This window comes from Plodia interpunctella, chromosome 19, assembly GCF_027563975.2.
Source record: "Plodia interpunctella isolate USDA-ARS_2022_Savannah chromosome 19, ilPloInte3.2, whole genome shotgun sequence".
Classification (NCBI taxonomy): Eukaryota; Metazoa; Arthropoda; class Insecta; order Lepidoptera; family Pyralidae; genus Plodia; species Plodia interpunctella.
Window position 1 is genome coordinate 5942973 of NC_071312.1, and position 23064 is coordinate 5966036.

General features: G+C 33.6%; 2 protein-coding genes across 2 annotated transcripts; both read right to left on the reverse strand.

The window, feature by feature from the left end:
- Positions 1 to 106: 106 nt before the first annotated feature.
- LOC128678265 (PAS domain-containing protein cky-1-like) lies at positions 107 to 21129 on the reverse strand. The gene is made up of 11 exons (XM_053759697.2): positions 20674 to 21129; positions 13451 to 13632; positions 12748 to 12821; positions 12590 to 12679; positions 11945 to 12130; positions 11404 to 11588; positions 5200 to 5306; positions 3827 to 3977; positions 3344 to 3646; positions 1729 to 1874; positions 107 to 1165 (listed from the first exon to the last, which is right to left on the reverse strand). The coding sequence occupies exons 1-11, from the start codon at positions 20682 to 20684 to the stop codon at positions 975 to 977; spliced, it is 1626 nt and encodes a 541-aa protein (XP_053615672.1). The 5' UTR covers positions 20685 to 21129; the 3' UTR covers positions 107 to 974.
- LOC128678267 (uncharacterized) lies at positions 9539 to 10706 on the reverse strand. The gene has a single exon (XM_053759698.2). It carries the CDS (start codon positions 10485 to 10487, stop codon positions 9543 to 9545), a length of 945 nt encoding a protein of 314 aa, XP_053615673.1. The 5' UTR covers positions 10488 to 10706; the 3' UTR covers positions 9539 to 9542.
- Positions 21130 to 23064: the final 1935 nt, after the last annotated feature.

Genomic DNA, 23064 nt, shown 5'->3' on the forward strand with positions numbered 1-23064 from the left:
TCAGTATTTGGGTTTTGGTTTTTGAACTCTATTTGCGCTTGAGTTCTGACATCTATCCTTTATAGCAACTTTTATTGGCGATGAAATAAAATGCATTCGATATTTTTATAATTTATTGTTTTTCAACTTAAATTGTAACTTAAAATAAGCTTAATAAATACGAATGAAATTATTTACAGAAATATAATCTTTGTATATAAAATATATTTACAAGAAAAAAATATTATAACTATTCCTTTGGAATGCAATGCATAATTTGGACGGAATCGTTCCCATTGCTTTTTAAAATTAAACCTTATGACTTACAAAATAATACTTAACTTTAAAAAATACTGAAATTCATGAATTCACTTTGAGCTTTTCAAGTAGGAACAATATTAAAATGCATTATTGGAACTTGAAAATTGGATTATGTTAAAACATACCTCTAAATTTTTGAGACGTTATTTCGTAGCACCTTTCTTTGTGTTTCAGAAGCAAAAACTATAATTAATTTTGACATTAATATATTAATATAAAATATTGCATGATGAATACACCAGTTTAAGATTTTTCTAAGAACTCTTAGGCTTTATAACGACTTTCACATGCAAGTTTTTTGACTTTTGCCGAACATGTTATATGATAATAAGTATAGGTTGATTTTTCACACTGCACAAAATATATGAGCATTGTTGTGAAACTATTTTTCGAAAGAAATTTATGTCGAAAAACAAATATTTTTTGGTCGCAAACAAATAGGCTGATTAGCTGATCCGAATGAAAGCTGAAATTATCTTTTTTTTCGTATTGTTAGGTTGGAACATATCTTATCCCCAAAATTATTATCCCCTCTCAATGGTAGGAATTCACATGGTCCTACTTATTATTAATTTCTTTTAGAAGTTATTGTATTCTATCTATTGAGCGAGTATATTTAAAAAAATTATGCAGTGTTTAAAAATTACTCTGTATCACAACATATTCTGATACAATTAAGTAACCATAGCTCTTTCAGCGGGTGGCATCATCATGTGGTTGTAGGTGAACCTCTGGGTGTAGTCTGCGAGTTTGAGTGTGGTGTCCGACCAGGGAGGACTGGGGTTCCACCGGTCCATGCCGTCGTCTTCAAGGGTGAGGGGAGTGGGGGCCACACGCATCCTTTTCGGAAGTGGGTAGTCTGTGGCTGTTGGGAAATCGATCTTATTTTGAGTTCGGATAGTTTATCTCAGCGAGACCTTTACATGTCCATGTAAAGGTCTAGCTGAGATAAACTGTCCGAACTCAATTATCCCTAAAATTTTATGCCGAACGTTTTATCCCGAAATTGAGTTTCAGGTTATTATTCTACCCATGTACCAAATTTCATAACAATCGGTCCTGTAGATTTTGCGTGAAAGAGTAACAAACATACACACACAATCCTCATAAACTTTCGCATTTATAATACTATCTGCGCCCTAGACTATGCTTTGGTCCAGCAGAAAATTTCTTATAGCTGGGAATACTTTATTAAGTCATTAGATGTTGCCCGAGGCTTCGCTCTCGTGGGAATTTTGAGATAAAATATAGCCTATATCAATCTTAGATAATGTACCTTTCTAATGGTGAAATAATTTTTGAAATCGGTTCGGTAGTGTCGGATATTACCCGCTTATAACATACAAACTCACAAAGTCACAAACTCACAAACGCTTACCTCTTTATAATAATAGTATAGATAAATATTAAACATAATTGTAATCATACCGTCTATGGTTGTGCTCGTGCAGGGACTTTGCATGTAAGGTACTTTGGGGTACTGTTCGAAGTACTCCCTCTTCCCAGGATGTGGGTACATATACATATTGCTGTTGACCACCATTTCCGGAAGAGCGTCGTAGTGGTGCGGAGATCTGAGAAATAAAATATTAATTTAAATTGCTGATAAATCATTAGAGAATCAGCATTCCTCATTATGACATACAAAACAAAAAATATACAAATATATAACTTTTTTATTCTATTACTCAAATAATTCAATACCTGATATTTCGTCATAAGGATCTAATCAACAATTATACAGTTTATGAATGGCAAGCTGAGAAATAAAATTGTGATGGATATTAAAATGAAGAGTTTAGAAAAGTAATCTCAAAATAAACATTTCAACCGTATATTTGAATGAAAATTAATCAAATGGAACTAGCTTCATTACGGACAGACCCTTCGTGTTTTTTAATTTATGCTAAATTGGTTAATAATCTCCTATCAATAGTGATTTTTTTATTATGAGATTCGGTGGTGTTAGACGAAGACCTTTAGAATGGAGCAACTCATTATAAATTTAGTAATTATATAAAAATCAAAAGCTTTATTATTAATTATACTGTTTAAATCAAGTTTGAACGTGCTATGATATATTTATATATGTATATTCGACGACCTTGGCTTTTCTTACCCTGAAAAGTGGCCATAAACAATATGCGTGACACGTTTACATTGCAAACGTTTTAGTACCGTATTTCACCCAAAGATAAACAAACTAGGCCGAAGTAAAACGATTTTGAGATTGAAATACGTTTCTATAATAACTCTAAACAAATAGTTAATTTTAGTGTCAAGATTTATATGCATTAACTTGGTACTTAAATCTTTTATGAAAATAACCTCATCATATTTATATATTACCCAAAGACTAAAATAATTCAGACAACAGAAAACTATTCAATGTTAAACTCTATTTCGTTTATGATACGATCCAAGGTTAGTTTTGTGGGATGTACTTTAAATTTGTAGTTGCGAGTTCACAATAAATATGGTAATGAAAGGTGTCAAATTACGCAGACGGACAGACCGACGGACAGGCGATGATTTTCTTATTTATATTACCTCAGTGACGCGAACAAATTGTATGTGCGACCTCGACTGTGTGTTTGTTTATACCGCCAGCTAATTTTCTGTTTGATTTAAGAATTTGTGGGAATAAAAAAGCATAAACACATTGGTTCGGCGTTGGAGTTGTTTCGCGTATTATTACAGACTCCTTTTTAGGATTTTCGAATAAGTACAATTTATTACATTGTGATTATGATATTTATCGATTATTATATATTATATATATATATCGATTTTTGTATATAGTTAATTTTTATTTGAATTGTATTTTTTCTCTTTATTTATAGTATTAGAAAAGACGTGCAATTTTACGCTTTTTAAAATAGAATATTTGGAATAAATATAATAATTGACCAGAGATCAAACATAAGCTAAACTTTCTTTTGAAAAATCATCCCCTAAAGGGAGTTGGTTGGGAGTGAAAGTTTGTATGAGAAAAACACGGATCCACGAGCAACTACTGGGGTACGAAAATAATTGTCCTTGCCTTTCTTCACTAATAGTAGACTGTGGTGAATGCGTCGAATAGTCCACCGGTCCTCGATCAGAATAGAGCCTTTCACAGCCAAACTCATCGCTCGTCTTCGGCTGCACATACGACGACACATGGTACCCAGGGTACTCCACTTCTTGGCTCTCAACGTAGTAGGGTTCCTGATAGGGTTCTTGGTAGGGTTCCCGTCGGAAGAACTTCTGGCAGCGGGGGTCGATCATGCCGCAAGGTTGGTTCTGGTAACCGTAGTACTGATACAGCCAGGAGTTGGCCATCATTATTGACGCTTCTTCTTCACTGTGGAATTTTGTATCGTGATTGAGATTGTCTACCTATTTTACCGTGAAATTTTCTTTCTGTTTAAATTACTACAGTTAATATTATTTTCCCGTATCTACAACTAGGAGGGAAGTCCCTTTTTTTCTACTTAATTATTACCTTATTAAGAAAAACCGAAATACTAACATCAATACTTACGTTAATATCTGGTTAGTCCCAACTATGAACTGCCTCGGCGAGTCCGCTGCATCCTTGACTTGCAACACAAGATGTACCCATAGGAACTGGCCAGTCCTCTGCTGCAGCTTCACCAGGAGGATGCAGCATTTGTCCTGCTCTGATTGCGTTACTGTAAACGAAAGGGAAACGCATTATTACCGTAAATCAAATTAAAAACTTTGTCCTAAATATGGAACTTGTACGAGATGTTGGAGTGACGTCACTGCACTGTCGTCGCTCTATGAATACAATTGTTATTGGTGTTAAAATACCTAATTAAGTTTTATCTAATGCCGTTGCATCATTTGAAATCCAAATTAGCGCAGCATTTTCCCAATCTAATGTAGTTCTTTTAACAGTGACATACGTGTTATTTCAGTTGAATTACTAATTATTATGTCTAATACTTTATAATATGTTCCTAAATAAAACTTTAGGTTCATTTGTATTTATTTGAAAATCTAAATTAGCAAAAAATATTACTAGAGTTTCCCTTTTAAATATCACATTGTTGATAACGTTATATTGTTATAACTTATGTAACGTAGTATATTTTATAACTGTGTATTTAAGATCACGATCTCGTTTATTGCATTCGATATAAATGAAGACATAAAAACTAAGTCGTTTTAATATATACATTATTACCAACATAAATATTATATATTTTTTTTTGCATTTTTAAACTTAGTATATTATTTAAGACTTTAACATTTTCTTTTATGGGATATTTTTTTCCGATAACCAAACATGTGATGTCATAGATTTATTTTAATAAATACTTTAAGACACAAAGATAACTCAAAGTTAAAAATATAAAAAAATGATTGATATAATATTTCAATATTAATATAGGAAAAGAGATGGACATCAAAAGATTCGATAAAAAATGGCAAGAGAACGCCATGAACGCCGTGGAGGAAGTTAGGATAGGCTTTTACCCAATAGTGGGACTTAAATATCAAAAAAAGTAATTTGAAAAATTATACTTTGAAATAGGCTTTTCAGCACAGACTAACAGTAATATATATAATACATACACATTTAAATTAGTTGTTTTTTATAGTACCAAGCAGGTAAACAGACATGCAGCCTCCATTATAAATGGTCACAGCAGCCTATGAACCCTTGTAACACTAGGGGTGTCACACGCGTGTTACCGACTGTAGCCTCGGATCTTTTGACAAAACACTCTGTAATCTTTCTTTCCAATCGAGTGTGTTATTGCTAACACTGGTGTCAGATTTTTTGAAATACATGACATGACTTTTTCAACTACCAACCCCGTAATTGCACTGTCTCTCTCACCCTTCAAACAGGAATACAACAATGAACCAAAAATCTATACTTACTTAACCTATGTTTACTCTGCGCTTCCCGTAAACTATCCCAATGCAGTAGTTGGTACCAGGACACGTCTGTCAGTTCGTGTTTCTGCCATCCCAAGTACCACTCGCCACTGAAACAATTTTTTTTTATGAATTTTATATTATGTGACAAATATTTGTCTTTAATAATAAAGTAGGTATTACAATAAAAAAAAGTAAGTGAACCGAAAGTGTTAATAGATATATATGTACATCTATGTATATGTATAGATTTTATAAAACCTTCCTATAACCGGTTATTTTTTATTTTTATTTTATTTTATTAAGAAAACCAACAGCGTTACAGATTAATTTTACAATGATCTTAACAATATATAAAGCCAATAACAGGTTTCCCTTTCTATGACAATAATTTTATAAAAAAGTCGACATTGGTGAAATCAAAATAAAAACAGTTAAATAAATTATAGAAAAATCAGAGCAAGGTAAGCAATCACCGAGTTTTAAAATTGTGTGGTTCAAAACGTCGTCATGCAATCAATATCAAATAAAATCTTTACTAAGTTGGTACAAATTAAAGTTGCTGCATAGCATACCTGGGCACTAACATATATTTTTGAAGTATATGCGAAAACTTATATGCATTGAATTCATTATTATGTTATAACTTACAATTTAAGAGAATCTATTATTTTACGTTTAAAAGAAACTTTGGAATTAGCAAAAGGGTCTACATCATCAAATTTCGAGTTAAATGTATGAGATAAACGTGCTGTAATCATATTTTTAGCATATTTAGTGCGACAAAATGGAACGTGGAATAAAGCTGTATGACGCGTGCGGGTCGTCGGGGTTCGATAGCGAATTTCGGAGACTAAGTCGGGACAGTCGAGCCCGCCATTTACTATGTCATACAAAAGACACATATCTGCAATTGTACGACGTTGTGCCAAGGTTAGCAGGTCATGAGCGAGGCAGCTGTCCTCATACGATTCTGATGGTCTGCGGGCCCGATAGTTAAGAAATTTAATGAATATTTTTTGGATACGTTCTAAATTATAAATGTGAGTGATGTAATTTGGTGACCATATAGGGCTAGCATATTCCAATGTACTTCTCACGTACGCGTAATAAATTATTTTAATAGATGTTAAATTAGAGAAGGACTTGCATATCCGCAGTATAAAGCCAAGATTCTTATAAGCTTTATTCTTGCAATACTGTATGTGTTCTGTTAATAGCATCTTATCATCAAAATGTACTCCCAAGTCCCGCACAAGCTTAGTCCTCTCTATAGCGGTACCGTCAAAAGTATAATTATAAATTATTGGATGTGGTTTTCGAGAAAAAGTAATACATTGGCATTTTTTTACATTAATGGTTAATTTGTTATTAGTGTAATATGTAAGAAGACAGTCCAGATCCCTTTGCATTTGTTGACAATTGGATTCCGAGGAAACTTTGCAAAAAATTTTTTTGTCATCAGCGTACATGAGATAGTTTGAATATTTAAAACAACTGCCTATATCGTACAAGTACGCGTTGTAAAAAAGCGGGCCCAAATGTGATCCCTGAGGAACTCCTGTAGGAACAGAAACGAAATCCGATCGATAACCACCGAGGACGACAGCCTGCGAACGATTTTCCAGATATGATTTCACCCACCGAAGTAAGCTACCATGAATTCCCAACCTATTTAATTTATCCAACAAGATGGAGTGATCTACGCGATCGAAAGCCTTCTCCATGTCAGTATAAATCACGTCAACCTGACCTCCGCCATCCATATTTTTAAGAACAAAATTTGTAAAGCACCCTAGGTTCGTAGTTGTCGATCTTCTTTTCACAAATCCGTGTTGTGCATTAGGTAATGCCTGTGATATTAATTGGTATATGGCATTGTATACGATCTTCTCAAGCATTTTAGCCAACGGGTTGAGAATAGATACAGCCCTGTAGTTTTCGATATCGGATCTAGAGCCCTTCTTGTGAATAGGTACGATGTGTGCCGACTTCCACATGGCGGGAAAAATTCCCTCGCTTAGTGAACGGTTAAAAATAATAGAGATTGGAAAAGCAAGTGATTCAACGCAGTGGCGCCAGAAAAAAGGAGGTATTCCGTCGCTTCCAGATCCTTTATTTATGTCTAGCTGTTGTAAAAGTTTTCTGACGGTATCAGTTGTCACATATACTTTGGATATTACACCATTACAGTCATGGTTCTCCGCACCTGGACTAGCACTGGTAGATGGCACACCAAAAACACTTTTAAAGAAGTCATTAAAAGCGTTACAAATATCTTTACCCACCGAATATTCAGTACCTCTCAAGCTAAGGGTTTTTGGATATGCAGAACAGCCGCGAATTGCCTTGGTATAAGACCAAAATAATTTAGGATTGGTTTTAATATTATTTTCACATCTAGACGTGTATATCTCAAAACACTGCTTCTGTACCTTGCGCTCACGATCACGCAATAAAGAAAATTCGTCGTAATCTAACCTGTTTCCATACTTTTTCCATCTAGAATGAGCTCTAGTTTTTTCTTTAATGATTTTAATCAACGCTGATGAATACCAAATAGGATATGATCGTTTAGATCGTTTTATTAAGGGTACAAAGTTTATAATACAATTATTTAAAACACTGTAAAATTCGTCAACAGCTTCATCTAGAGGTTTATCGTGCAAAACGGAACTCCAATCTTTTTCAAGCAGGAATTTATTTATTGATTCGTAGTCGGCTTTCCTAAAATTACGACGTGGCACTGAAGCTTCCTTCAAGGGGCGCAACTTAAGGTCCAAAATATCCATGGTGTACGAAGGATGTGCCGAATCCTCTCTTACTAGTGGGTCAGAACTACGTGCAATTAATAATGGAAGATTAGAAAAAGCGAGATCAAGCGTATTACCAGCGACATTTTTTAAACAATTGTACTGTGTGAGGCCTAAGAATTGAAGTGTTTCAATAAGCTCAATACCAGCATTTTGTACCTCGACAGGTCCCTTTCGCAGATACGTCGGTTTACTGTCGTCCCATATAATAAAAGGTAGGTTAAAATCGCCTATCAGAAGAAAATTATCGTTGGGATAAGTTTCAATTTTATTTCTAGCACTTTGAGAAAATACTTCTATGTCAGACGGTAATCGATGTGATTCGGGAGGCATATATACAGCACATATATGTAGGTCCACTGGTGCGGAACACGCACGGGCCGGCACCGTCACCCACAGGAGCTCCGTGGCTGTGGCGGACGAAAACGCTTTGCGCGTAGCTCCCAGTGACCGCCGTGTTAAAATAAATACTCCGCCGCCTGTTTCCTTTTTAGTAATAGCTAAGTCACGATCAAAACGGAACACATCGTACCTATCATCGCAAAATTCGCCATCGAAAATCCCGTCGTGTAACCAAGACTCTGTTACTATTATTATATCGTAGTTATTGCAGAGAATATTATTTCTAAATTCTACCGTTTTAGTACGTAACCCACGGACGTTTTGATAAAAAATATTTACTGACTTACTAGACATTGTGAATTAATAATCTACGTAATGTATTATCAATGATTATAATATTTACCTGAAAATAATTACATATGCTTACACCAATTAATATACTATAGCGTCCGTGAGTGCTATATAATGATATAATTTTTAAGTTGACGTTATCTGATAGTAATGAATAATGCGAAACAAAATAACAAAACTTTAAAAGTCGCAATGCCACAACACCATAACAAAAAAGTTTGTTGTAAAATATGGGGTATTCTAACAAAAATGCAATCATCAGTACACAGCGTGTATAGGCAAACGGTGAGTTAAAACGCACGAATGATACAGCAGATACACTATAATTGAGTGCATCCATTTCTGAATAACCGACGTTAGAGACGTAAATAGCAACAAAATATAATCTTAGATCCGTTATATGAATATAAATGCTATACATAATTTTCATGACATAAAAACATCTATTGCCGAAAAATAAAATATCCCTTATAATCATAAAAATAGTTCCATTTTTTATCAATGCAAAATAAACGTATATTATTTCAGTGACCCGAAGAAAAAATATTAATATTTTAAACATATACTTAATGTATAATTTTATAAAGATATGAAAACTAAGTTCATGCGTTGAGAGTCGCACCCTTGTTCCGCGTATGATATGCTTAGGTATGCCAGCGAGCCACACAAAGCTGAGATTAGTCAAAGAGTAACTTGCAAAAACAAGTATAGACATTACACTTCTCATATTATTACCATCAGCGATTACCTTTACTCTTTCAAAATTATTATTGAATATGAATTTTGTATAATTTTGATACACGAGTTTACAAATTAATACAATGAAAAAACATACTAAATTCAGGAAATTTTGGAGACATCCTTTTCCGTTCGTATTTGTATTGGGGGAGAACCATCTGCTTTCCTTACGTATATTCTTCCGTGTTTGATCCACACATACTGAAAATTCTTGAGTTTTGCAACTTCCCTGCATTTTTTTAATAGCTGTTTATTGTAGTATGTGAGGTGTTCATTGACGAAAACTGGTTTGGCACTCCCAGACATGTTCAAGTTCTTAGTGGTGAGGCGATTTCTCCGAACACCGGATAAGATGTTATCTTTTATGACACGTGACTTCATCCTTACAACTATATTCCTAGGACGTCCCTGCAGACGGACCCTAGGTGTTACCCGGTGTGCCTCCAGAATGTCATTTGGTGATATATCAACATCCGCATGTGCGGCTACAGCCAAAACCAATTCTATGATGTTCTCTTCCTTATTCTCAGGTACACCGACTATTTCTAGATTCATAAGACGATCTCTTTGGTTGTTAGCATTAAGCTCAGTAAGCAACTGATTATAGTTACGAGTCATCACCTCCAATTTTTCCTCGAGACTTGACAAAGACTTATTCTTCTCGACCAATGAGTCTACTTTTTCTTTCAGCTCTTCGCACTGGTCGGTGTTGAATTGAACAGAAGTTTCCAGGGAAGTAACTAATTTTCTAGTTTCGCCATTCGTAACGCTTAACTCATGGACGGTTTTTCTAAATTCGGTATGCTCCTGTCGAATGCTGCTGATTTCTGATCTAAGTTCCTGGAGCCCTGAGTCCAAGTTTGTTTTTATGTGAGAAATATCCTGTTGAATTTCTGTCTTCCAACTCCTCATTTCTGTCGTGAAACTAGTAAACATTTCATAAAAGTCGTCTCCATGTCTGCGCTTGCGATGTGTCACCGTTCCTTGGTCGGATAGATCGGGGTCTGAACAGTATTGCTTGGAAGGCGAACGTAACATTCTTGCCATGACACTTCTGTTTTATGTGATAGTCTTTGACGCAGTAGTATATAATAATTTGCCCGGAGAATTAAAAACTTGTCAATGCACTTTAGACTTTAGCATAAAGTATAAAAATAGAAAATTGAAATAACGTATTATTAAATTATGAATTTTTAACCAATAGTCGACTTTTGTTATATCGCGACACGTCCGTACGCAACGAGCGCTACGCGCTAAACTTATAGCAAAAAACTAAAAATATTCCTCCTACACATTAGCTGTCAACAGTTACAAAGCTTTTAATTTAAACATCAAACTTCAAGTTTAATTACAACTAAAGTAGATTTAGTAAGAGCAATCAAAAGCTCACCTAGATGTGCTTTTATGGCTCGTGTTTCAGAACTTGTTAGTTTTTCATTTCGTTTCAATTATAATCATGATTTATGAATGGGTTTTTTATTGAAGGTCTGGAACTAAAGTGTTTCGTTCATGTTTGATTATTTGCTTTGATTTCGCATGATTAATCATTTACACTGGTTATATAACATGCTGATAGAGATATCTGTTGCGCCGTCAACGTTGGCGTTAACATTAACGTGTGCAGAAAAACGTAAAATACGCCATTTTGTGTAAACATCAGCGGCGTGCCGGTTAAAGTCAACGTCAAATTTGACGGTGCAACTCACCCTTAGTGTAGCTAGCACTGTTATTATGACATTTTGAAAATTAATGGGGAAATTCAGAAATTAATAAATTATTTATGTATTTAATAAAAAGATACCTACAAATTAGTTAGTGTTTCTGAAGTCCCATTAAGTGAAATGTACCTGTAAAGCTAAATGAAGTAACAAATTTCTGACGTTTTCAATTTATATAATGTTCAGTAGGCAAATAGGAACACTGTAAGGACTTGTTTACAGTGTGACACAATGGTGTGACGTACTTGGCGTCGATGTGCAGTATCTTCATGTCCATGGCGTGCACGGTGGTGAACACGTTGGTGGCGCCGTGCACGACGCACTCGCGCGTCTCGGGCATCGCGAGCGGCGTGCACACGGCCAGGAACACGGGCTCGTTGCGGCTGCACAGCGGTAGGTACGATACGTAGTGACCCCTTACAAGAACTATCTGTGGGCGACATTTAAAATTAGATTGACGTTTTAGCAGTCTAAAAGATCGCTATTAAACTAACCGTAGTTAAGCCAGACTCATCGCGAAAAGAAGATGATATATCAATAGCTAAAACACAGTACTAGTTTCTTATTATTCGAAAACACAACGGATTTACCGATTAAAAACAAAAACTTAGTTACTAAAATGCAATAGATATGTGAAGAAATGATATAAGCGTATTTTGCACGATCCAGTGGATTGCGAAAAAAAAACAAAGATTTATGAGCTGGTTCTCCTCAGACGATTAAAACACCATCATGCATTAACAAATAATTATTTTAAAGTATTTAGAATAGATCACGTTTACTCACTTTTTGGTCGCCAAATCTCATCTGTCTCCTGGCGTTCCTAGACACGTTCATCCTACAGAAGAAATGCCTATTCTTTGGTACATTCTCAGTCTCTGAGTCTCCTCTGTTCAGCTCCATTTGGACCGTCTGATGGTCTTGTCTGTCTATTATGTCGTACACACTGTCTCCGTGGATTAATAGGTCCTCCTGGAAGTTAAATGTTTTGTCAAGATTCTGATCCAATAGGTTCCAATGAAATATGTATTTGTAAGATATTCTGCAAATTATTGATACCTATAAATTGCGATTCTTGAAATAGACCGTGCCTAAAATTTTTCCGAGAGAAATCACAAATAAACTTTTTTAACAAGGAAAGTGTTATTATACTTTCCTTGTTATCACATCTATATTTTGTATATTCAATAAATATTTATTGTTTGTTTCATATTTATTAGAGAAGTAAATAAAAATAATAATCACAGATCCAAAAAATTTCCTTTCCTTTATTAAAATACTTGTTTATCGCGCACGTGTAATAACAAGTTGTACTGAGAACAAATTTAGGAGAAAATAATGAATTAATTTATTTGAAATAGTTTAAATTTTAAACAAATACAATCATATATTAAAAATCTAACGGAAAAGAATCAAAATAACAATACAAACCATAGAGTGTCCTAAATATTCAGCTGCATTTTCCGAAATATACAACAGTTTCCCATTCTGTGTCATCATCATCATAAACCCGTTCATAGCCTGAAAACATTGTAACGTTAATACTAACTCCGCTTTATAGCTACAGCACTCGTTCACTCGAAATATACCTTTGAAAATCCAATATTAGGTGTGGGAGTTGCTTGCTCCTGATACTGATAGCTGAAGTCGTGACTTTTGAACACTAAAACAGAAAGAAAGACGGAATTATGTTTAAGAAAGATAAGATAAGTAAATGCATTTTAAACGTCTTAATATGACGCGTCGTGACTGAAGGCGAACTGACAAAAGTTTGGGAGACGATGGTCCAGATGGAAGATAAACACGTGATGAGCCAGAACTAGAGCATGAGAATTTTTTTATGAAAACATTTTCACGATTTTAGGGTGTTCCGACACTGTTTTGTATTCGAGGTAAAATGTTTAGGAGATATGAATCAAATGTGAATTTAAATATATTACGATTCAGAGATTTATTGTTGACTGAAATTCCAAACTTTAATATTACATCTGAATATGGGCTGCGTCCATAGATAAAAGAATAATAATTTTATCTACGGCTGCATCTAAACAACTAGAACCAGGCCACATTCCTAATTCAAATTTGATGTCTATACAGAGCTTTCAATAACTTTATTATTTTGTTCTATTTAGCTATTGAAGCCAGAAGTGGTATTATAAATGTATCACAAAGGAAACGTAATTTATCTACATCTTATTACGGTTTATCCAGTTTGATTGTAAATGCGAGAAAAAATATCATGTGAAAATTATAACACTGATATCTTTCTGTATCCTATCAGTTATTGCTTACCTTGTTGGAAGTAGTTCATCTTCCTCACATACACACAGACCAGCGCCATCAGCTGGAGCTGGGACAGCCTCTGCCGGGTGGAGGGGGGCAGGGGGAGGAGGTCCCGAAGGTTCGAGATCTCAGCGTTGATGAGGTCCCGGCGCATCTTGCTTGCGCCCTTTGTGGATTTTGTTGGCTCGAATCTGGTGGAAAAATAAATATTGTATCGTTAACGGCATCTAGCTAAAAAGTAGGAAAGCGGATCCGGGGCCTCGACGCTTAATCTGGTTAATATGACCCCGGTTACTTCTTCCGCCATGATAGTTGGAGTCCAGGGTCCTTTGGCCGGTGCCAAATAATATAAACAAAAGAAATGTAATTGTTTATTTATTTATGTAAAGGCTATTTCGAGAACGCAATGGCAAACACTCTATAACTACACATTGCTTTATGAAAATGATGTGACACTCTATTCATAATTTTAAATTAATATGGGTTTATAGTAAAATATTTATATTTCCATTTCTACTCCGTTTGTATAGTCTATCCAAGTAAATATACACAATGTTTATTTATTGATAATAAATACATTTTAAAAATATGAATGTTTTTGTACATCAAGAATAAATTATAATCATTACGAAACAAAGTCGTTTACCGCTGACAGTTTATCCCTATTTGCTTAGATCTTTAAAATTACGCAACGAATTTTAGCAGAGTGATTCAAGAGATGTATAATTTATTATGTAAACATAGTTAAATAAAATATAATCAATTATTAAAATTAAAAATAAAACACACTTACTCCGCAAAATATTATGCTTTTCAAATTAATTACAATATATTATATGATTTATAGGAATGTGATAATTCTCATGTGCAAAAATATGATATTTAAAATGTTATCTCTATACAATTTTAGTTCTTTCAGTTTGTCTTATTAGTAAGCTTAGTTTGTAATATTTATCGCACAGTCACCTAAAATTCACAATCTGACCAACGGTTTAACAGTAGCGGCTTTTATTATTAAATATTGTATTCTAAAATCATATCCTCGCCACGTATCGCAAAACAGCCAGTTATGAATGCGTGCGCATGTTAATCCCAGATCATAGACACCGACATCCCGCCACCTGTCCGGAACCATAGAGATCCGGGGACGGAGACGTATTATAATATAGTCTATGGACGTTGCGCAACATCCGACAGCGGATGAATAAATTCTATTTTGCCATATGAGTTTCCATAAAGTTAGGAAAATATTTACAGAATGATAGTAATGACATTTTAAAGCAATGTTTTGTACAAATTGTTATTTGTTCAAAACATTGCTTTAAAATGTCATTACTGTCATCTACCTATATTGCAATATTTTTTACTCTAGACTTCAAAATGTAAAATAGGTATAATGGTCTAAATGAACAAACAATTTGGTTAGGTATTCCACAGCGGTGGAATGGAAAGTGGAAAGAAAAGTGGAATTGATCGAAATCGGTCGAAGGTTATCATCATTTTTAAAATGTTAGTAGTAAATATTATTTTATTATTTTTGTTCAGTCAGTTCTTCAGTTTTTACTGTAACACATAAAATTTTTAAATATAATACAACCCATACAACGTATGAAATTTAATGAAAAATATAGTTAACATCACATTTACTGTTTACATTTTCGTTATATACTAAAAGTGGGTTGCACCAGCTTTTACGTTAACTTTAAACAGCGTAGAAGTATGGATTTTCAACGATGCAAATCCGTCATCTAGTTCTATCTCGTATCTTTATACGAAACTCGAAAAACATACTTCACATTTCTAAGAAAGAACGTTATAGACCTCCCATTCTTATTTTATTTATTTTTAACAAGCGCGTCAAAAATGCCACACACGCGACACAAAAGTAGTTAATATTCTATAGATTCAGGAAATAAAATCATTTATACTCATATTTTGAGGAAGTAGCCAGTCTTTCATGTTAACATGTGCCGCAGGTAGGTAGGGTCACCACGTTGAGGGAATTTTTCAGGATTAAATAAACGATTTTGTTCAAATTTTATACTACTTTTAAGGTATCTTTCATAGGTACATAGAATATTCCTTTGTGTTAAAAAAAGGTAATAAACATGACTTCTGAAACTTTTCCAGAATTTTGCTAACATCATTTTAAGTTTCGAATAGTTTGGGTTCAGTTGCGCTTGGTATAACTAAAAAAAATTACAAGCTGTTATTCCATTTGAATATTTCATAAAGGATAAAACCTGGTTAGTTAACAATACCTGGACGAAGCTGTATGCTCTATACATGTAAATCGTAAATGTCCACTCGGATCGATTAGGGTATGTAATTTCTCGACCGCAACAATTTAGTGTTTACCATCGAAACGCTAAGAAGAAGAAGAATCGTAAATATAAGTTATATTCGGTGAAAAACGCAAATAAATATACTGAAAAGATTGAGAAAAGTAACATAAGTTCAGTGTAAGCTTATTATTAATTTAAAAAGATAAATAAATGACCAAATCTTGAACATCAACACTCCAAATAAAGAGTCCATTAATCAATTTTATGGTCACCCTACTGCGGCCCTTTTATGTGGTCCTCTGTTTGTAGTGATTAGTTTTTTTGGTCGTTAAGCACCTTTGAGTCGCCGATGATGGGTGCCCGTCGTTCTGAAATTAATTCGATTGAGCCCCAATCATTTGTTTGGCTTTATGATTTATCGTTGTGTTTGCATGTTTTTTGTACTACTTATTATGTAAGCAAACATATTTGTGGTACCTGTGATGATTCCGAAGAAATTAGAATTACATTAAATTAATTACATTTAGTACAATAATTAATCCTTGCATATTATAAAACAAAGTCGTCTACCACGTCTGTCTGTTTGCGATAAACTCACAAACTACTGCATGGATTTTAATGCGGTTTTCCCCAATAGATAGAGTGATTCATGAGGAAGGTTTATGGGTATAATTTATTATGTTTTAACACGAGCGAATCCGGGACGGGCCGCTAGTAATTAACTAATTTAATGTTACCATACAATTACTATTTTGAAATAATCAAAATACGATATAAATAATATAAAATTAAACAAAAAAACTCCATCTCAATAAAGGGCGAGTGGGAATCCTAAAAAACGTAAAGGGTAAAGGGCCCGGCCCACATCGCCACACCTAACAATTATTTTCTCATTTTGTAACAAATCTTCCTCCTTTTGGCTCCCCTTGCTTCTTATCGGCATAAATACTGAGTTATGTTTTGGTTTAATTTAATTATAGACTTTAAAATTATATCTTTCTCAGTTTTTATTCTCACGCCATAATAACTTTGATCCGACAAATCCGGATACAATCTGATTCAAATATATATTTGTTGTAGTTAATATTCTGCTTTGCGAAACACTGGATCTAGCTAAATCTAAATGCGAAGAGTATGTCAGACATAAACATTTTTGGAGTAGTTTATTTTCAAATCTTGAGAAACACGTTGATGATTCTTAATTTTTTAGTTTTGTGTGTTATGTACATATAAAACTCTGTCACCAACGCATGTCAAACTGTAAAGAATTTGTTGTAAAATAGACATATAAAGATTAGATTAGATTCAATGTTCGAATCCAATATTTAAAATAATGAATATGAGTTTTTAATTTAAGGAGTTGTCGATCTTAACCTGTTCGTTACTAAACAATCGTTATCCTTCAAGCTTTTAATTAGATATCTGATGTCAACTGTGTTAATCCACTAAATAAAAATACCAACACCCATTCTAGTTTATAACATTTCTGCCGTTGACTGCAACCGCATTTAATTGAGAAGCTAACATGAACGTGGAATATCGATGATGTCAAATCGAGAATGTCCGAGTAATCGTAAGGGCACAAAAACGGACATTCCTGACATACAACTTACATCGTGACCATGAAATCAGGCCACTTCAAGCTACATTTTATAAGGTCCGTTTAAATTCTTCTCAACTAAGTTCAGAATCACCTTTATTCCGTATGGAGTGCAGTTTATGCAGACCATAATTATAACGTATGACTAAACTAGATGTAAATGACGTAAAAATAATAATTTGATGACGAAATGTAATGTCTAAGATTAAAAGAAAGTGTTATGATTTAACTGGTACGGGTTTTTACAATAATATTGCATACTTCAGAAACGCCATATGGTTTTTAAGTCGATCAGCATCATATTTTTATAATACCTAGTTAGCTATTTATGGTGTCCCACTGCTGGGCAAAGGCCCAACTTCGCCATCCACCCCTCTCCGTTGCATACTCTTCCACCAATATATGGGACCACATAAACTAATAAAAAAAAAATAAAAGTAAAGACATGACATTCAAGTATATATTAGAAAATATATTATATAATGAGCGTCGATTTATAAATCAAGTTTTGAATGAAACATGATATTTAAAAAATATATAGAAATATCGATAATTAGGTGGTGTGTATTCATACATCAAAAAGACCTATATAGGGGTGCACATCACGTCTATTTTGAAGTGGGAAGATCACATCTCCACAATAGGTAAGATAGCAATCGCATTTGTCTATATCATTTGAAGATCTTTCTAGTATTAAACTATAAATACTAAAAAAAAACAATAACTTTACTAGAGACTCTTTCTCATCTCTGCATTTTGCATTCGGAGTTGTAAAGCCGCGAAGCCTGGGTTCAGCGTAAAAAGAACCTTTAAAATTTTAAACACTCGCCTGCCTGACGTCAACCCTCTTTGGAATGCAGCTGCCTAGGCTGTATGTCCCTTAGTCGCCTCATACGATATTAACGGGAAGATATGGAATTGCAGTGGTCCTATTCTAGGGCGGGACCATGATGCTTTCTTGAAACCGATTTTGTGGAAATGATATGGATATCGGATACGAGGTGAGCTACGTGATGTCTAAAAGTAAATACCACTGAATTATACCAATTCATCTTTATAAATTTATTCGCAATAGGCGTTTCAATTGAAAATTCAAATAAACAGTCATGGGAATAAAGTAATTTGATTACGAAATATTGACGATCACAGTTGACAACTGTTACATGAAATTATTTCGGTTGTCGAAGATTCAAATTATATTGAACCATTATATCTTCAATGTCAAGGTTTGCAATTGATCAAATAATAATTCACCATTTTTTTCTCAGCACGTATTGTGACAGGTTTAAAGTTTTGAATTTAGAATTAAAATTCACAATTTCAAAAATAGAAGTTCACAGGAACCGTTCTGAATTTGATTTTTGTCGCTGTCATTTTATCGGCGGGTGGTGATTAGAAATTGCATGGTTTACACTTCTTGGCCACTGCATAATTCAATAAGTTTAAAAATGAATTGTTATTTCTCTGCGATAAAAAATAATGAGTCAGCAGTGCTTTTTTTATTTACAAATTTAACATAATACTTGACATGACTATATTTTCGGTAAAACTTAAAACGTGATTTAAGCTTTATTAAAAAAGTCAGTTCGCGGTTTAAAAAATAAGGACATATATCAAAACATACAAACATATATATATATTATTTTTTAGACAGCAACCTGAACTAATTATATGGGACGTTCCAGGGGAAAAGTTTACCTTAGCCTTATGGCAAAGCTATCAGGAACCTATACCTGTGGAACGTCAGACGTCACATATAATTTCAGACACTTGACAAGTTCCATAAGATGATGTCTATAACGTTAAATAACGGTTATGTAATAAATTAATTTGACCTCAAATTCACAGACTCAGGCTATATTGGTAGAAATAGTAGAACGATAGAAAACGTACGTATGAAAAACTGGTTCAAATCGGATAAAACTGGATTTTCGAAAATTTGACAAGCACGACACACACTGCACTCACGCAGTTTGACGTTGAATTGACGTTGGAAATATCTTAGATATTTACAAGGTTAACATTTTATTCTTAACATTTTTGTTTTGAACTTTATAACTAATCATTCTATTTTGATCTTGTTGATATTTTTTTATTGACATACAGTTGCCAGCACATCAACCTGTCCAATTTGGTTGCACATTTACCGCTATCACCTCGACGTACAGATAAAAATCCATGCATATTGGCGGACAGTAGACAGCGTCTCATGTTACTGGTATAAAAAAAATCTTCTCAAGTCTCTTTAAAAAGCGTTTATTTATTTATTTGATTATGTACACATAAATCTATATCATTAAGTATCTATATCTTGATAGTTTTAAAGTTTATTAGGAAGAAATTGAAAATACAAATTTCATAAGTTTCCAGAATAATATAGTAAAATCCTATCACTTTGATAATAAATCATTAATCGCAGAGATTCTCCATAATGTCACTTCCTAATATTGTTATATAATAGTTAATATGTTATTTTTAAGTTTCCTGCATGAAAATGTACCATGTACATTCTTAGTTAAAACGGTAACCCTATTAACGCTGCCCTTTGGAAGTTAATTAAAAAAGGTATATATATGCTCGACCAAGGGTCTTTAACTATGTATAAATTTGAATAATTCCAATTTTTCACCAATTCAGCGGTTAACCTCTACAAGTTTCTGATCCGAATCACATAATGTAATTAGAAATATTTTTTCCGAATGGTTCCCATAGACACAATTAGACAATTTTCGTTTTATTTTAGTTCACAGAATCGTGTGCAACGTTTCATAGATTCAGCCGAATCTTCAAAAAAAAAAAACTTTACTTTTCACGTGACCTGGGCTCACTGGGCTGGTGACTGGGCTTGATGTTACCGCAGAGAATGTTGCTGAGCTTTGAACGCGCTCAAATGAAAGGTAGATTATATTAAGTACATATTTAGTTATTGAATATTCTTGCTTCGTCTTCTTTTCGTGTGTTAATTGCTAACAATGGTGTCAGATTCTATTGAAATATTTAATTACTTCTGCTTTATGTTACCTATGTGGTTTGATGGTCTAATAAAATATAGATTTATAAGATCAAGATATTCTAGACGTAAGTGAAAGAATTTTAAGTTAATTAAAAAAATGTAGGCGCCATTTTAGAAACTAAAAATTCGGTTTTCATTAGTCTAATCAAAAAGTCTAAGTTACATTACATCTTGAATTTTTTTAAATATTTAAAATAATCCAGGAAAAGAAAAGTAAATAAACAAAATATGAACTATATATAATTATGAGTTGTTGTTGTTCTGTATTTATTCAAAATAAAAAAAAAAACTTAAAATTGAAATTATAAAAAAGCAAAAAAAAAAGAAAGCTCACCTCAAAAACATTTTGATTTTCAAAAACAATAAACTTCCTCAAATAAAAACAAATAAGTCACTAAAGCACAAACAACTTCATTTTATTAAACAAAAAAGACACGACCACACAGTCCGGCTGAAGAAGTCACAATGATTGCTCAATTATCAACAGCCCTTTTCACAAAACACCACAAATAAAATGTCATAATACGACCATAAAAATAACCATAAACCGCACGTGCCGAACATAATTTAACACCTATAGAACCTCACACTGCGCTTCTATAAACATGTCGTTATTTAAAAAAAAAATATTCAAAACTAATGACACCGCGGCAATATATGCGTGAGCTTTTTATTAGAATGAGATTAGGCTCGATACTCAAGCTCCGATACTTCCGTGCGCCAGCGCATCGGGACAACGACTATAAAAAGCCTACCTACATTAAGCCTCTCTTTCTCGCGAGTTTTATTTTTTTACGGACGAAAAACACGCGCCTTCGCCTCTAACGATGCCCTTACTTTAGTGGGGACAGTTCCAATTTTAAAACTATTTTGAACATTTTCGACCAGTCATTTCAGAAAAGCGAATGTCATTATTGAAAAAAGAAAAACGATGTACAGCTCTATTCGGCGTAATAAACTGTGTTAGAGAGGGATAAGTAGTGTTTTCGTGGTGCTGTTTTTCCTCGAAGACTGGCTGTTTTGCGAGAACGAAACGTAAATACTTGTTCTTTACACTCTTTACTGCGGATTAATGAGTTCGAGAGAGATGACGCTAATGATTCAGTAATTATAGAGTGAAAACGAGACGAAAGTATGATGATTGGGCGCAATGACAGTTATTGATATTGTCGTATTAAGTGGAGTGAGCCGATTTGCCACAAAGGCGGCAGGCGCTTGCGCATAGTCGCATCGATATGATAATGTTAATGACAATTTAATGATAGGTTAGTAATATAATCTGATACTGCGTAGCGTTATTGTACAGAGTCTAGAATCGCATGCAAAAACGAAATAGCCTAATGCAAAATAAACAAAAAAACTTTTTAAGATTCCCTGATATGATTTTGTATACAATAAGTATTTATTTCGACCAAATGCAGATAATAATTGCAATGTCAACATAATGTAATTATCAACATAACTATTGATCAAGGCAATAACAATTATACAATTTGAGATTTTAATTGCCCCTTGTGTGCTATATTTATTTTACGATTTTATTCCAGAGATAAATGGAAAGAGAGTGGTAGGCTTTGCCCAGTAGTGGGACATGATGTAGGAAACTAATTTTTTTCTTTTTTCTTTCTAAGATATTTAGTTTTCAGTTATACTTAGGGATATTTTATTGTCGGGTTTTGTATTAGATCAAAAAGCGTTCGCATATTTGACATAGGTTCTTTGAAAGTAAGTTTTATATAACAGATTTGTCCACCACGAATTCACTTTGTAAAACTGAGTGTTAACATAATACCAACCAGTATGTAAAATATCAGCAGTGTCATTTTCTTTGCCATAAAGAAACCGTGTGAAATTTTCGCCTTTTAAATTTCGAACACGCGATTCAAATTGAGCCGTTCCTTAGCGTGCAGTAATCAAACGCATTTTATTCCTGCAATTTTTTAGTTTGCGTCGCCCGCGGCCCGCTCCCGTGATACGCAGATAAACACCGTAATCTTTCACAATCTCACCGTGATGTAGGCACACCTTTATAAATGTTCTCAATTTAAAATAAACGATAAATTTGAATTTCGAAGTGAAGAAGTCACATATCGATGAGTCATAATGTCTATGGTAATGTCTGTTCTGATCCAGATATGCATTATTTATTACCTATATTATTTATTTATTAACATAAGTGAAATTGTAATATTCAATTAATGAGAACTTTTCTTAATTCAACTTAATAATGGGAACTAAAAAAACTACGAAACAAAGTCTTCGTAAAATTTATGTGTATGCCACAAATAGGCTACCTAGTTGACAAGGTCAGAGAATTGTAAAAATTATGCATGATCTACATAAAATAGATATATTTAGGATCATTATGAAAATTCATAGACTGTAACAATTTAACAATGCAATTGGATTATTATATTAAATTGGTTGAAAAGTCGATTTTCAAAAAGTATGTAATTGTAAAACAAACTCAACCATCATAAAAAAACTAAAATTTTATAACAATTTTCACCATATTTAATGTGGCTGTCGAACAAACATAAGTTTCAAGTTATGACGTCATTTCTACGTGCTATTTAGTAGGTATGGAGAATTTGGACGAACATAAATATGTGTGATTTCATTTTTGTCTTTTAAAGCAATGTCATTATCACATTAATTTTTCACATGTGTTTCTATTAGTATAAGGGTCTTCGAATAATCATCAAAACAAAAATTTGTCAACTAG

Excerpts from the sequence above, each read along its gene's own strand:
- LOC128678267 (XM_053759698.2), bottom strand. The coding sequence starts at position 10,487 with ATGGCAAGAATGTTACGTTCGCCTTCCAAGCAATACTGTTCAGACCCC.
- LOC128678265 (XM_053759697.2), bottom strand. Across the intron at positions 12,680-12,747 it reads CTAATATTGGATTTTCAAAG|GCTATGAACGGGTTTATGAT; the intron begins GTATATTTCGAG and ends CAATGTTTTCAG. Across the intron at positions 5,307-11,403 it reads ATACTGCACATCGACGCCAA|TGGCGAGTGGTACTTGGGAT; the intron begins GTACGTCACACC and ends AAATTGTTTCAG.